The sequence below is a fragment of the Pogona vitticeps genome, chromosome 5 (assembly GCF_051106095.1).
Source record: "Pogona vitticeps strain Pit_001003342236 chromosome 5, PviZW2.1, whole genome shotgun sequence".
Lineage (NCBI taxonomy): Eukaryota > Metazoa > Chordata > Lepidosauria > Squamata > Agamidae > Pogona > Pogona vitticeps.
In genome coordinates this window covers 69,263,748-69,276,207 of record NC_135787.1, presented here as the reverse complement: position 1 = coordinate 69,276,207, position 12,460 = coordinate 69,263,748, and the positions used below count along the sequence as shown (strand labels likewise).

The 12,460-nt window shown below is 39.2% G+C and overlaps 1 protein-coding gene across 6 annotated transcripts in view; it reads right to left on the bottom strand.

The window, feature by feature from the left end:
• Nucleotides 1-2,846: 2,846 nt before the first annotated feature.
• Nucleotides 2,847-12,460, bottom strand: part of SPATA18 (spermatogenesis associated 18) — a 37,108-nt gene continuing 27,494 nt past the window's right edge. For 4 of the 6 annotated variants that reach the window (XM_020792489.3, XM_078394670.1, XM_020792492.3 and 1 more), the window contains 5 exons: nucleotides 12,158-12,316; nucleotides 9,940-10,115; nucleotides 8,589-8,712; nucleotides 7,074-7,160; nucleotides 5,260-5,383 (listed from right to left, as the gene is read on the bottom strand). In XM_020792489.3, the coding sequence (XP_020648148.3) occupies nucleotides 5,297-5,383; nucleotides 7,074-7,160; nucleotides 8,589-8,712; nucleotides 9,940-10,115; nucleotides 12,158-12,316 (633 nt within the window). In that variant the 3' untranslated portion in view covers nucleotides 5,260-5,296. Of the gene's footprint in view, nucleotides 4,454-5,259; nucleotides 5,384-7,073; nucleotides 7,161-8,588; nucleotides 8,713-9,939; nucleotides 10,116-12,157; nucleotides 12,317-12,460 lie in introns of those variants that run through there. The other 2 variants (XM_078394669.1, XM_073001267.2) reach the window with 1 other exon arrangement.

Genomic DNA, 12,460 nt, shown 5'->3' with positions numbered 1-12,460 from the left:
AGGCTCTCCAAAACATTGCTAAAATATGTGTGATTAAGTGAAATAATCAAATGGTGCCAGTAGGTTAAAAAAGATAATAGAAATCATTACAGCTTTCAGTACAGATTCCCCTCACAAGAAAACTAACATTCCACTGCAGTAGTACAGTTGTCAGTTGTGATCATCTGTTTCAATTATTTGTAGTCTTGCAATCTCTGTCATTTTTCCTGATAGCTGGGAAACAATACTGTGAGACAGGGAAACCTAAGAACTAGGGACTTGGGCTGTGGTCACTCACCAATCCTAGTGGCTGAACAAAGGTTTGAACCCATGTCTCCCAAACCCTTGTAAAACAGACCCTATTCAGTCACTATTGAACTTGTGTTCCTCAACACGTTTAAAGAGGAGTGTATAATCCTATCCCCTCTGTCATTGCCTTCTTCACAGAAGCAATGGGGAGTCTGAAGAGGAAAGGATCCTGATCACTTGTAAGCTCAGCATATGAATTAGAACCTCGGGTTTTAATTTTATTTTTTGAGTTCTTGCTCACATATAGGGCATACCGTGAAAACAGGAAGATCGCCTCTTCAAACTCCTTGTGGACGAAGTGGAAAACACAACAGAAGGGATGGTATGAGGTGCTCCCTCCTAACTGTATTCAAGAAACATGACTCAATAACACATGAATAGGCTTGCAGCCAATTCTTGGCTATTCTTTCTGATTCTGTCCATGCTTTCATATGGGAAAAGTCTGGTAAGAAGCAATTACATCCACCAGTTAGGCTATTAAAACACACACACACACACACACACACACACACACACACACACACACACACACACACACACACACACACACACACACACACACACACACACACACACACACACGAGAGAGAGAGAGAGAGAGAGAGAGAGAGAGAGAGCTAGGTCCCTGGGGAGCACAATATTTGAAATGCTCTTATTGTGGCAAAGAGTCTAATAATAGTGGATTTATATATCAACACAGCACATTTCTAGATTTCATTAAAACAATGCTATGGAAACTGCCTATGCCATTCTTTTTGTCAAAGGATTTCAGGCATTATATGGCAGTTTTAGAGACTGGAAATGACCTTTTAAAAAAAACGACCAAGCTAACTGGAGGTTTCTGCTATAATTTAAAAAGTAACTTTGCATTTCTCTGGGTAGCTGTGGAATCATTAGCATGTGGAAGTAACCATGGATATACAGTACAATCAGAATTAATCTTTATTTAGTCCAAGAGTGATGACAAGTTGATTCACACACACATGCACACACAGTTTTGAAAGTGAGTATGTGTAGGGCTGACTTACCTCTAATCTTTTTGGGTTTCTTTCCACAGTGCACTACACACTCATGCACAAATCATTGGTATAAATGAAGAGACAGTTTACATCATTTGCATTCTTAATAGGGCTGTACAGAACATGAATCTCCTCTGAATGTAGTCTAGATCAACATTATCACCCTGATCAAAAATAACACTGTACTGAAAAAACACACCTCGCAAGTAATCCTTGCAGCACATAAATTATTTTAGTAAACATTGTCCACTGTGATAAAGTCTTGTTTCCTGCTGTTAAAGATTCCATCTTCATTTGTGACCAAATATCAGGCCTTGTTTGAAAACCATTGTTAATGTACATGCTATTGATACTGTGTGTCTTTTAATCTCAATACCTAGATAAGTTATTAAAACTGTAAGGTTTAACAGAGCTCAGATGTACAGATAATAGACATTTGTACTTTTCACAACTCAACTTCATACATAGCTGAGGACAATCATGGTCAGGTTCAATTGTAACAGGACACAGAGATTCCCTGCTCTTTCTGGATTGGCCAACTCTTGTGGGCCAAGGAGTCAATTTTACATACACCCTAAATTGTGATGAGTTCTAGCTGCCACCATGTTAAATCTCACTTTAAAATAAAAGATGCATAAAGAGCAGATGCCTTGTTTTAAAGGACAAGTGCACTTCCAAGGAGGCATCCAGGTGTGCAAATCTCTTCTAAAACAAAGTGAGTACTCCTTAGGGGGCTTGTTTTGCATCAAAAATGTGCACGTGTTTTATTGCAAGCATTACATCACTGAAATCTGTCAGGGCAAGGGTAGTAGTTGCAAGAACAGGGAGGGAGGCTGCATATGGCTCATGATATGTTTGATGCCCACTTTTGTAATGCGTGGATAAGATATGGCAAGTCTCAGGGCTGTCTACTCCCCACTCTATCTTCTGCATACCAAAGCGGGGGGGGGGGAAGCAGCTTCCCCTTCTGATTATCAAGGAAACAGAGTTCCCTGAATAATCCAAACTTCAGAATTACCAACTATGATAGGTGAAACTAAGACAGATGTATGTAAGTTTTCACCATCTCAAACCATGTAGCTAAGCACTTGTATCGAAATTCAGAAGTCATCGGGATTTATCTTAGTCTGCATATTATATAGACTGTTGGCTGAAAACTAGAAATGGAGACTTCTGGCTGCCTGGTTGCTGCAGCAACAGAGAAAAGGGCATGCACAAGCCTGAAGTTCATGCTGAAGCATTTCTCTTAGCAGGACACCTGTAGACTGATTAGTTAGGCTCATGTGATGAAGAGCTTAAAAACTGCTGGCTACACAGAATCAAACTACTGTAGATGTAAATTCATAGTTTAAGAAGTTCAAGATCTTTTTATTTTACAACGGATAGAATCCCAATTTTGTACGAACCCAGAAACATACCACCGTCTTGTTAAAGAACAGCAATCTGTTACCATGTTTTACATGATTTCCTGTATGAAAGCATAAATCAGCAATAGGATTCTGGTCTACAAGTCCAAGTTGATCCACATGACACACATGCACATGTCGTCCAGTTGTTTATTTCAAATAGGCAATAGAGAATATTTTCAAAAACATACGTAACTTTGTTGTAAACATGATTTAACCTAGTTATATATTTTGCAAAGCCAGAGAACTAAGTCTGTGTGAGTTATTTTTATACAGGTTAAGTAACTGTAAAAAGGAAACCAAGCAAGTCCCATTTAGTTTTATACAAGTAAAGCAAGGTAATTCCATGCTTTGCTGAATCACTATATTCAGGATAAGAAATCAGACACTGTTTTCATTAGACTAACCCTGTGATATATGGGGACTCATCCTAAAGTTCTATGGGAAATCTGCAAGGCCCCAAAAGATCATTTGTATTGCTTGGATTTAATGCTGCCACAACAAATGAGGTAATAGGGGGGAAGTCACATATCTTGGAAGGAAAACATGGTATCAGCACCAAGTATTATAACCAAACAATGGACTAAATCCAGACTTAGCTGTATTTATAGTAAACTTATTGAGCTCAAAGGATTTAGGTCTACTTGAAATATGACTATGTCTAGAACCTACTTAACAGGTTAGCAGAAATGTATACCTTTCAAACGCATACATAAATTTTTACATCTAAAAAGGAAGATTATAATAGGGTTACCTAGAAGGAATTCCTGCCTTTGTGAATGTGTTTGGATGCAAAAAAATCTACTTTTATTGGATACGATCCAGAAAATGTTAAACATTTTTGCATCTTATTCAATGGAATATTAATGAGCTTGAGCCCTAAATGAACACTGTCAAATCACTATGGCATTTCAAGACACAGGTTCATAAGATAACGCCATACCTGTCCATCCAGTTACATTAAATGTATAGCACCCAGTTGTAAGATCTTTTCTGTCTGACACATAAGTGAGCACACAGGGCCCAACTGTATGCATGCACCATGTATAGGTAGGGTAACTTAGATCTTTCCCCTGAGTCAATATTTCAAAACTGAATTTGTCTCTTTGGGGGGAGGCGGGAGATGGGACAGGGAACAGCACTGGCATCAAGTTCATTTTTAAGCCTTCATATTGGGAAAAAGAGCTAATGTAGTTTTCAAAACCAGTTAGAGGGAAGGTTTAACCTCTTCCAGCAATCACACAGTTTTAGTTAGAAGTATCTCCCCTCCACAAGGTCTTGTAGCAGAATGCTACATATTGAATATAGCATTTGAGTTCAATGAAGTTTAGATCCAGGTGAGCACGTACAGGTGGCCCAACTATTTTCTTAAATATATGATTGTGATATATAGATTATCTTGGCACCATATTTCTCTTTTTGTAACTATTTCCTCCACCAAAAATGATTTAACAGTTGTGTAAACAATTTTTTAATCAAAGAAAGATGATCCTAAAATACACGTGCAATTTCACTCAGATTTGTTGCATTCACTCATTTTTAAAAATGCTAACATTATTAAAAACACACAAACCACACACTGGGCATCATTCCAATTCTTCCTCCATTTGGAAGGATCTGAAATTGTTGTTCACATTATTGTAAGTGAAGTTTGAGGTACACTTGGAAGAGGAGGCACCACTGAAGCTGATTGTCCAGAAGTATAGAATCAAAAAAACCATATCCAGTTAACCTAAATTCCTATTGAAGAAAAATATGTATTTCAGTTATATACCTTTTAAAACCATCTGTACTAAAGAACTTAAAGCTGGGTTGTATTTACAATACAGATATTCCTTCTGAAACATGATTCAGTTGAGATTTAATCCTATACCTCACTTGAGAGTAAACATTATTGAATTAAATGGGAGTTACCTTTCAGTATGTATAGGATTACATGTCTAATCCAACAAGGGACTAATATGAACAATAGTTCATCTAACAGGATTTCTCCAGAAGCAATTTCTAGTTAATGGCTATAATCCACCACAGAATAACTTGCAATGAAATCCCTTGGTTTACATCCAACATTGTACTAACAGGCCACAACAGTCCAATTCATCCTTTTCCCTCTTGAAGCCTAGACCAAAAATCTGGTCCAGAACGTTTCCCAACCCTATGGAGGAAATACTGAGTGTGCAGGAGAGCTGCAGGAATTTCCCAAGCACTTCCACCAGTGGAATGGGTGAGAAATATTAGGTTCCCTCCAGGGATTTCAGTGAGTTCACGGATGCCTAGCTCTGTGTTGGATCGTGGCCATTGCACTGTTAGTCTCCATTAAAACAGCTCAATAAGAAGCTATACGAATTTGTTCCTGCCATGAGCACCCCAACTGCAATACACATTGAGTCACACCATGTGACAATTTCAATGGTATGAAAATCAAAAACTCCTATACATTAAGATAAGAAACCACAAACACCATCAAAAGAATGAAAATCCCTGAAGTTAATAGAGAGTATGTGAGGAAGAGAGCAGTTTTAAGAAAAAAGAAAACACCATGCAAATCATTATATTATCTGTTTACTTGATTATTCATACATGTTAAAGCCATGATTGTCTAAGTTCTGTGTATGCCAGCTTACTTGAGTTTCCATTCCTTAATGGGGAAGGGCTGCGGCTTCGAGAAGGCTGGAAGGCAAAGTAGAAGTGAAAAATTTAAGTGACTGACACCTCCTGACTCATTTTTTCCCTAGAAAGGTATAAATATTTATAGTTCATACTGTCACACAAAGTGGGGAAATTCAGGACCCTTTGCTTGAACTATGCGATGAGCACAACTCTGGAAATGACAAACTCAGAAGAAATGGAATGGCTCTAATACTGAGGTAAGATGTAGCACAGGAAGATAGGGACTATAATGCAAGGTCTGACTGAATAATATCAGTTTCGATGGAAAAATTATCAACATAGCCATCCTTCAAGATTATGCTCCAATTACAGATGCTGAAAAAGATGAAATGGAAAGCCTTTATGTAAGTATCCAGGGGGAAATTGGTCACACACCAAAACAAGCCATGCTTGTGACCATAGGGCAGCACAAAAAGAGGAAGGCCAAACAGGAGATGCATTGACTCCCTAAAGAGGCTTGAGTTTGTAAGAGTTGGGCAGAGCTGTTGAAGACAGGACAATTTGAAGATCATTCATTCATAGGGTTGCCAAAAGTTAAAGGAACTTGATGGCACATAACAAACAACAAAGGAGCAGAGAAGCAACTGTAATGCGACTTATTCCCTCTCTGGTAGGACAAAACTAGACCAAGCTGTTATGCTGCCTGAGGCAAAAGAAAAAGGGGGCACATGCACACATATTCTCTCCATGCACAGAAATCAAACCAGTTGACAGCTAAATTTTAGTTCAGAAATGACAAGGAGGAACAGTGTCCTTCATTGAACCTAAGGACAGCAGAAGAGTTTAAAGCAGGAGCAGGCAATATACTGTAAGCTCCTGTTGACTATCCAAAACTTCACAACCTCCTTTACAAATTTATTTTTTTTTAAAAAAATTGGCTCAGGAAGACCCCATATCCTCTTTAAAGGACACGGGGAGCCAAGCTGTCATGTTTTGTGGGTCTCTTCATCACTCCCGAAGTTCCTGCGCACACTTCAAATTTTTAATGATTGAAAGAATTGGCCACTAGAGGGCACAAAAGGTCTTTTTTTTCCCCAGGGAAAAATATTTTTACACAGGAAAATTTATACAAGAAAAAAATGGGAGAGGACAGAAATTGTATGAACAAGTATAACCCTTTAAGATCCAGAAATTAGCATCTGCAGTCTCCAGATGTCTGGAAGTTGCCCATTCCCGGTTTAGACCAGCAGTGAGACTGAACTGCTGGATAGCCCAGGGGTTTATGTATCTGTGGAGCCAGAGGTTGAGGGTTCGGTTCCCCACTGGGCCTCCTTGTCAAAGACTGGATCTAGAGGGTCCCTTTCAGCTCTGCAGTTCTAAGGTTATTACACAGCTCTTTCCTCAACATAGGGCAACAAGTGGCATTTTCTGAAGCAAAGTAAGTGCTGGAGTAAGAAGGCAGCATCAGCAGAGAATGGTCAGGGTGGTTCTGCTTTGAACCTATGATATTGGGTTGCTTCCTCCTGCTTAGCCAGTTTTTGAAGGCTGCATGGGGGGGTTGAACTGATGAAATAGGAGGGAGTTGAAAAAAGTCAGAACTTCTGGATTTCATTAAAGCCTCCTCTATCTTCTCCACACACATGCATAAATCAAATACCCGGCTGTTATAGTAGTAGTGATGGGGTTTAAATTTTATATCCTAGCCTTCAAATTTCCAACGCTTAGGCCTGTATCTTGCGTGCTACTTTACCAGATGTCGGGAGTAGTCTGGACTACGAGACAGAGGGCTCAAACTACGGCTGCGGCTTCTGCTTCTGCTTCTACTCCTGTGAGACCACTGAAACAAATAAGGTGAACAATAAGACACACCAGTATTAAGCAGAGAGCATTTGTTGGGGTTATGTTACAGAAAGGAAGGGTTGCTGTGTGGAAAGAAAGATTATATACAGCATGGAATTTCTTCTCAATGGCCCTTTCAGATTTAACAATTTCCTTTTAAAATGCCACAGAAGTTCCCAGCTCATTGATCCAGGTTGATGATGAACAGGGTGAGGGTATACACTGCTTGCACATATAGTAATAATGGCTACATAGAGTACATATTTCTTATCTGTATTGTGCCGAGAGCTGACAGGAGCTACTACTTCAGCTCATTTTTCTACCAACAAGCTAGAGAAAGAAAATTCTTGGCCTGTTTCTTCAGCTTGATGGAAGAAAAATAAACCGGACCAACAGTTGCTAGGTGCCTAAACATCATGCAAAACAGATCATAAAGACATGATGATGTGTTGGACACTGGACATGGAACTCAACTTCAAAGACCGTATCTTCCTTTATGAGCTTGCCTGGGTGTTAAGATAATCAGAGAAACCCTTTCTCTCTGTCCCACCATCCTCACAGGTATGCTGTGTGTGGATACAGTAGAGGACCTTCTCTGTCACTGCTCCCAGACTCTGGAACCCCCTCTCACAGGGAGCCAGGTTAGATCTGTTGCTGCTTTCCTTCTGCAAGCAGGCAAACACTTTTCTCTTCTGGCAGGCTTTTTCTTAGTGACTGACTGTCTAGGAGAGATTTTAAAATGAGGTGGTTTGCATTTTGTTGCTTCTACATCTCTTTTAGTAATGCTTTACCTAACATTTTTAATATAATATCATGAATTTGTTTGAATAATTCACTATTTTTACTGTCGATATTGGGTTTTAATTATGTTAACCACCTTGGGTCCTTTTCTTAGGAAAAAGACAGGTATAAATAAATAAATAAATAAATAAATAAATAAATAAATAAATAAATAAATAAATAAATAAATAAATAAATAAATGTCCACTTTCAAGGAATAGGATTTTTTCCCACTTCCTCCTCAAATCCACAACACCTACATTTACTCATAGAAGCTGGGGCCCCTTCAAAATGGTTTAAGAAATGCTTTATGGAACCACAGCTAGAAAGTCAACTGGCAGAAATCCCCCCACTTAAATTAATTTATAAAAGTCAAAAACCAAATAAAAATAAAAAAGTAAAGAAGACAAAAGCATTGTGACATCTTAAAGACTGCTATATTTTAATGTGAACTTTTGTGAATAATTCCACTTCTATTAAAATATAACAGTCTTTTAAAGTGTCACACATTTTTGTCATTATGTTTTATTTTTATTCTGATTTTGCCTGACATGCTAGCACATACTAATACAGCTACTTCTTCTAAAATTACGTAATTTAAGAGCCAAGCCCAGAGGTCTGAACCTGAACACTGAAGAACACTCACTAGAGCACCTCTTTTTGTGACTGCTTCTCCCTTGACAATGACAGAATCTCCTTCCATAAGAGCAGGCCACACGTGGTAAGCCACTAGTGGAGCGGTGAAATCAGAGTCATAGCTGCGACGGTACCTAGTCAAACACAAAGACATTTAGTTAAGAACAGAGTTTGCAGCCCAAACACTGTAGATCAGAGCATTCTGTTTCTTCTGTTTACCTGTCCATTCATTTTTTTCCCAAGGAAAAGTCCTTTTTCCAAGGAATTCAGAGACAAAGGGGAATCTGCAACAAAATGTGATGGTATATCCCCAGTGCTTAGAAAGGAGTGTACCTGATGAAAAGGAGCTTGTAGTACTATTCAGAATTCTCTTCCGAGAGGGCTGTGTGTGTCTGTGTACAGAGTTTCTTCCTTAGCCTTTCCTTTCTCTGCAGCTCTGTTCCCTTGTTGTACTAGTGCTAGAGCCCTGCACATTTAGCTATTATATAATGGGAAGGTAATAGATTCTGGAGAAATGGGAAAGGAAAAAGGTGTCCCTTTTCTTTTTCACCTTCCTTAAATATCCCTCTACAGTGTGAGGAAGGATTTTCCCAAGCTCACGCCATAGGCAGCCTGTGATCAGATCAAAGCAGGCACTTACTCAGAATTGGGAGGTAAAGTCCACAAACCATTCTGTATGCCTTACAGGGTGCATATCCCTCAAACCTAGAAACTAGCCAAAGAACTTTGTAAAAGCATGAGTATTGCAAAATCTCTTTGCGCCTTGTCTCACACTCTTGTCTGTCACACCATCCTGGTTAAAGTAGACAGGATTAAAGAGCAAATGGGTTAAAATAACGTGGGGCAGAGTAAGGGAGAGGATACAGTAATGTCAGAAACATGATGTACTCCTGAGAAATCCACCATATAAGGAGGTTACTTACCTGTAACCATAGTTCTTCTAGTGGTCCTCTGAGAATGTCAGCGCAGGTGCAGACAAGACCCATATGTGTGCTTTCACAGAGGCCACGAAGAACTATTGTTGTTTGCAATGCTATTTCTCTGCAGTATTTCAATATGGAAAATAAAAATGAACCCAGCTTACAGAAATCACTTGCATTGTTATGCTTAGTAACCAACATTATCATCTTTTTTCTCCCTAACTTACTACTTAGCAGGCTGGTGGAGAACAGACAGTTCTCTCCTACAGAGCCATGAACAAATAATGAAGAGTGAATTTTTGAAATGGGACTGAGAGTTGGATGAGACCAAGCCTAAGAGCCACAAATTCCTATCTTGGTATAAACACAGCACATTGTCAGAAAGAAGAGCAATGTGTGTTTACTTTTGCATTAGGAATACAGAACTTGACTTTTCCTTACTTGTACTCGCTAAAAAGTTCTCCATCTGTTGCAAATGAAATATCCAATGCAGGATCCAAAGTCTGCATCGAAAAGGCTACACGGCACATCTCTCGTATTAAATTGCTGACCACAATAAAGTCAACTTCTGGTGGGAAGGAAATCTTAGGATTCATGTTCATTGCACGGATTACTTCCTGAAAACAAATGGAATGTAGATGCTTATTTTCTAGAGAAAAATCAGAATATACAAGTGCTTGGATGATGAGAGATAAGGCACAAGAGGCAATTAAAAGATATGTAGACAGAGAGAGAAATGAACATAAAATAAACGGGAGCAATGACTTAAGGCACAATAAAGTCTCTTTTTTAACAATAGTGGCTGGAAAAATGGTATCCACATAAAGTTTTGTAATTTGCCACAGCTAATTGCAGGTAGTTGAGGAGGTGCTGGGGCTCATCTCAGTTGTGTAATTGGGTGTGTGATCAAACAAACATCCAAGGTGTATCTTGGCACCTAATCAATTTCTTGCAACTTGGCACAGCAAGTGACACAAACCTTACCCAAACACCAGTAGGATTCTGGCCTGAATTTTTAAAACAGCATCACCACAAATGAATTTCCACAAATATGTGATTAACACAGAAAGATGAAACTAATCTAGAGTTTCACTGGTGGTTATCTCAGAACTTCACCTCCAGTTGGAGTACTCCACATTGCCTAAAAATTGGTCTTTCTGGGTTTGTCAGCCTTGAAAGCAACTTGGGGGCTGCATGGGATGCTGAAATGGAGTCTCTCTCTCTCAATTTGTGTCTGTGCCTGGGTGACACACACACATTTCTACTAGAATAGATATTGGCATTCATTGGAATAATCAGGGCTTGAAAAATGCACTTGTCCACTTATCTGTGACGAATGAAAAAACGCTGCTTGACTAGCCACAGCTCCCTGCCTCCTTACCTCCGCCTGTCTCTCTCTCTCTCACTGATCCTGCAATCCTCCCCTCCCCCCCATTGCAAAAGGAAAACTGCCCTCTTCTCGCGAGAAGAGTTCGAGCGGCACATAGATACATAGCTATGCAGGAGAATGTAGAGTAGTCTCATGCTGAAAAATATGGAGATTCCCTGCTCCCAATTTCAACCAAATGAGGACACATGCTGGGGTGGGAGGGAATCGTGGCTCCTAAAGAAGATGGGCACTTTTGCTTTCAGTTTTATTTTTGCTGGAGACATTCAAAATACAGTGGTACCTTGGCTTACGAACATCTCCACTTGCGAACGTTTCAAGTTACAAATGGCTCCGGTTGCACAATGTTGCTTCAACTTGCGAACGGAGCCTCGACTTATAAACCAAAAAAACACAAAAAAACCTTTCCTTCCCTTTTTTTGACCTAAGTTCATCTTAGGTCAAAAGAAGAAGAAAAATCTCCCCCTAGTGGTAGAGTACGAATTAACCAGCTTTGCATTAGTTCCTATGGGAACTAATTAGTTCCTATGGGAACTAATGCCTCTACCTACGAACAGCGCCTTGACATACAAACGAAAAACAGCCTGAACAGATTAAATGGTTTTCATTGCATTCCTATGGGAAATCTTACCTTGATTTACAAACTTTTCAACATACGAACGCCATTCCAATACAGATTAAGTTTGTAAGTCAAGGTACCACTGTACAAGCTTCATGACTCCACAGGCACACAGGTAATAAAGCAAGCCAAGTCTGAGGGTAAATTTATTTTGGGTTTGTACGCATTGTTACACAGAAATAAGAGTGAACAAGTGCCTAGTTTAAATTTGTTAACATAAATTGCAAGGCTATAGTCCGGTCATGCTGACTGGTGAAATTTCTGACCGACTGGTGAGACATTCTAAAATTTTTCAAGCCCTGAGAATGATACCATTCTTTCTATGGATCCTGCCTATATATTGTATAAATCCATAGCTTATTTAAAAAAAACCTGACAGGGGTGCTAGTAGTAGTAGCAGTAGGGTGTTCAATTGCCCACTGTCCCTCCTTAACAGGGGCAGGACTCAATGGCCCATAGCATCCCTTCAAGCACTGCAGTTCTATGATTAATTAGTTGATTATTTATTAGTTAGTAATGGGGGGGGAAACTATAATTTCATCCTAAATATATTTCTTAGAGAAAGATCAGATTCTGATCTACCTATATTTAAAAATTCAGTCTCCACTCAGTTAAGCAGGACATTAGTAAGCACAACTTTCTCACAGACTTACATTGACACTGGACTGGACATCATACAGATCCTCCTGGCGAACAATATAGTCCATTACCATGTCTTCAATTGATTCAGTCCCTGTGTAACTTAGAGACAGAGTCTTTCTAACACGCATTTTGAACTGCCTGAAGGCCTTCTTTGCAGCATGGAAAGATTCCTGCAAATGACAAAAACAAATATTCAAATTTAGGAGCACAGGAAAAATTGAGGTCTTTTAATTTTCAGAAACCAATCTTCAGAGCTATACATCCTGGTGTGGGCATCTTTCAATATCAGGACTACGTCAGGGATTACTAACTAG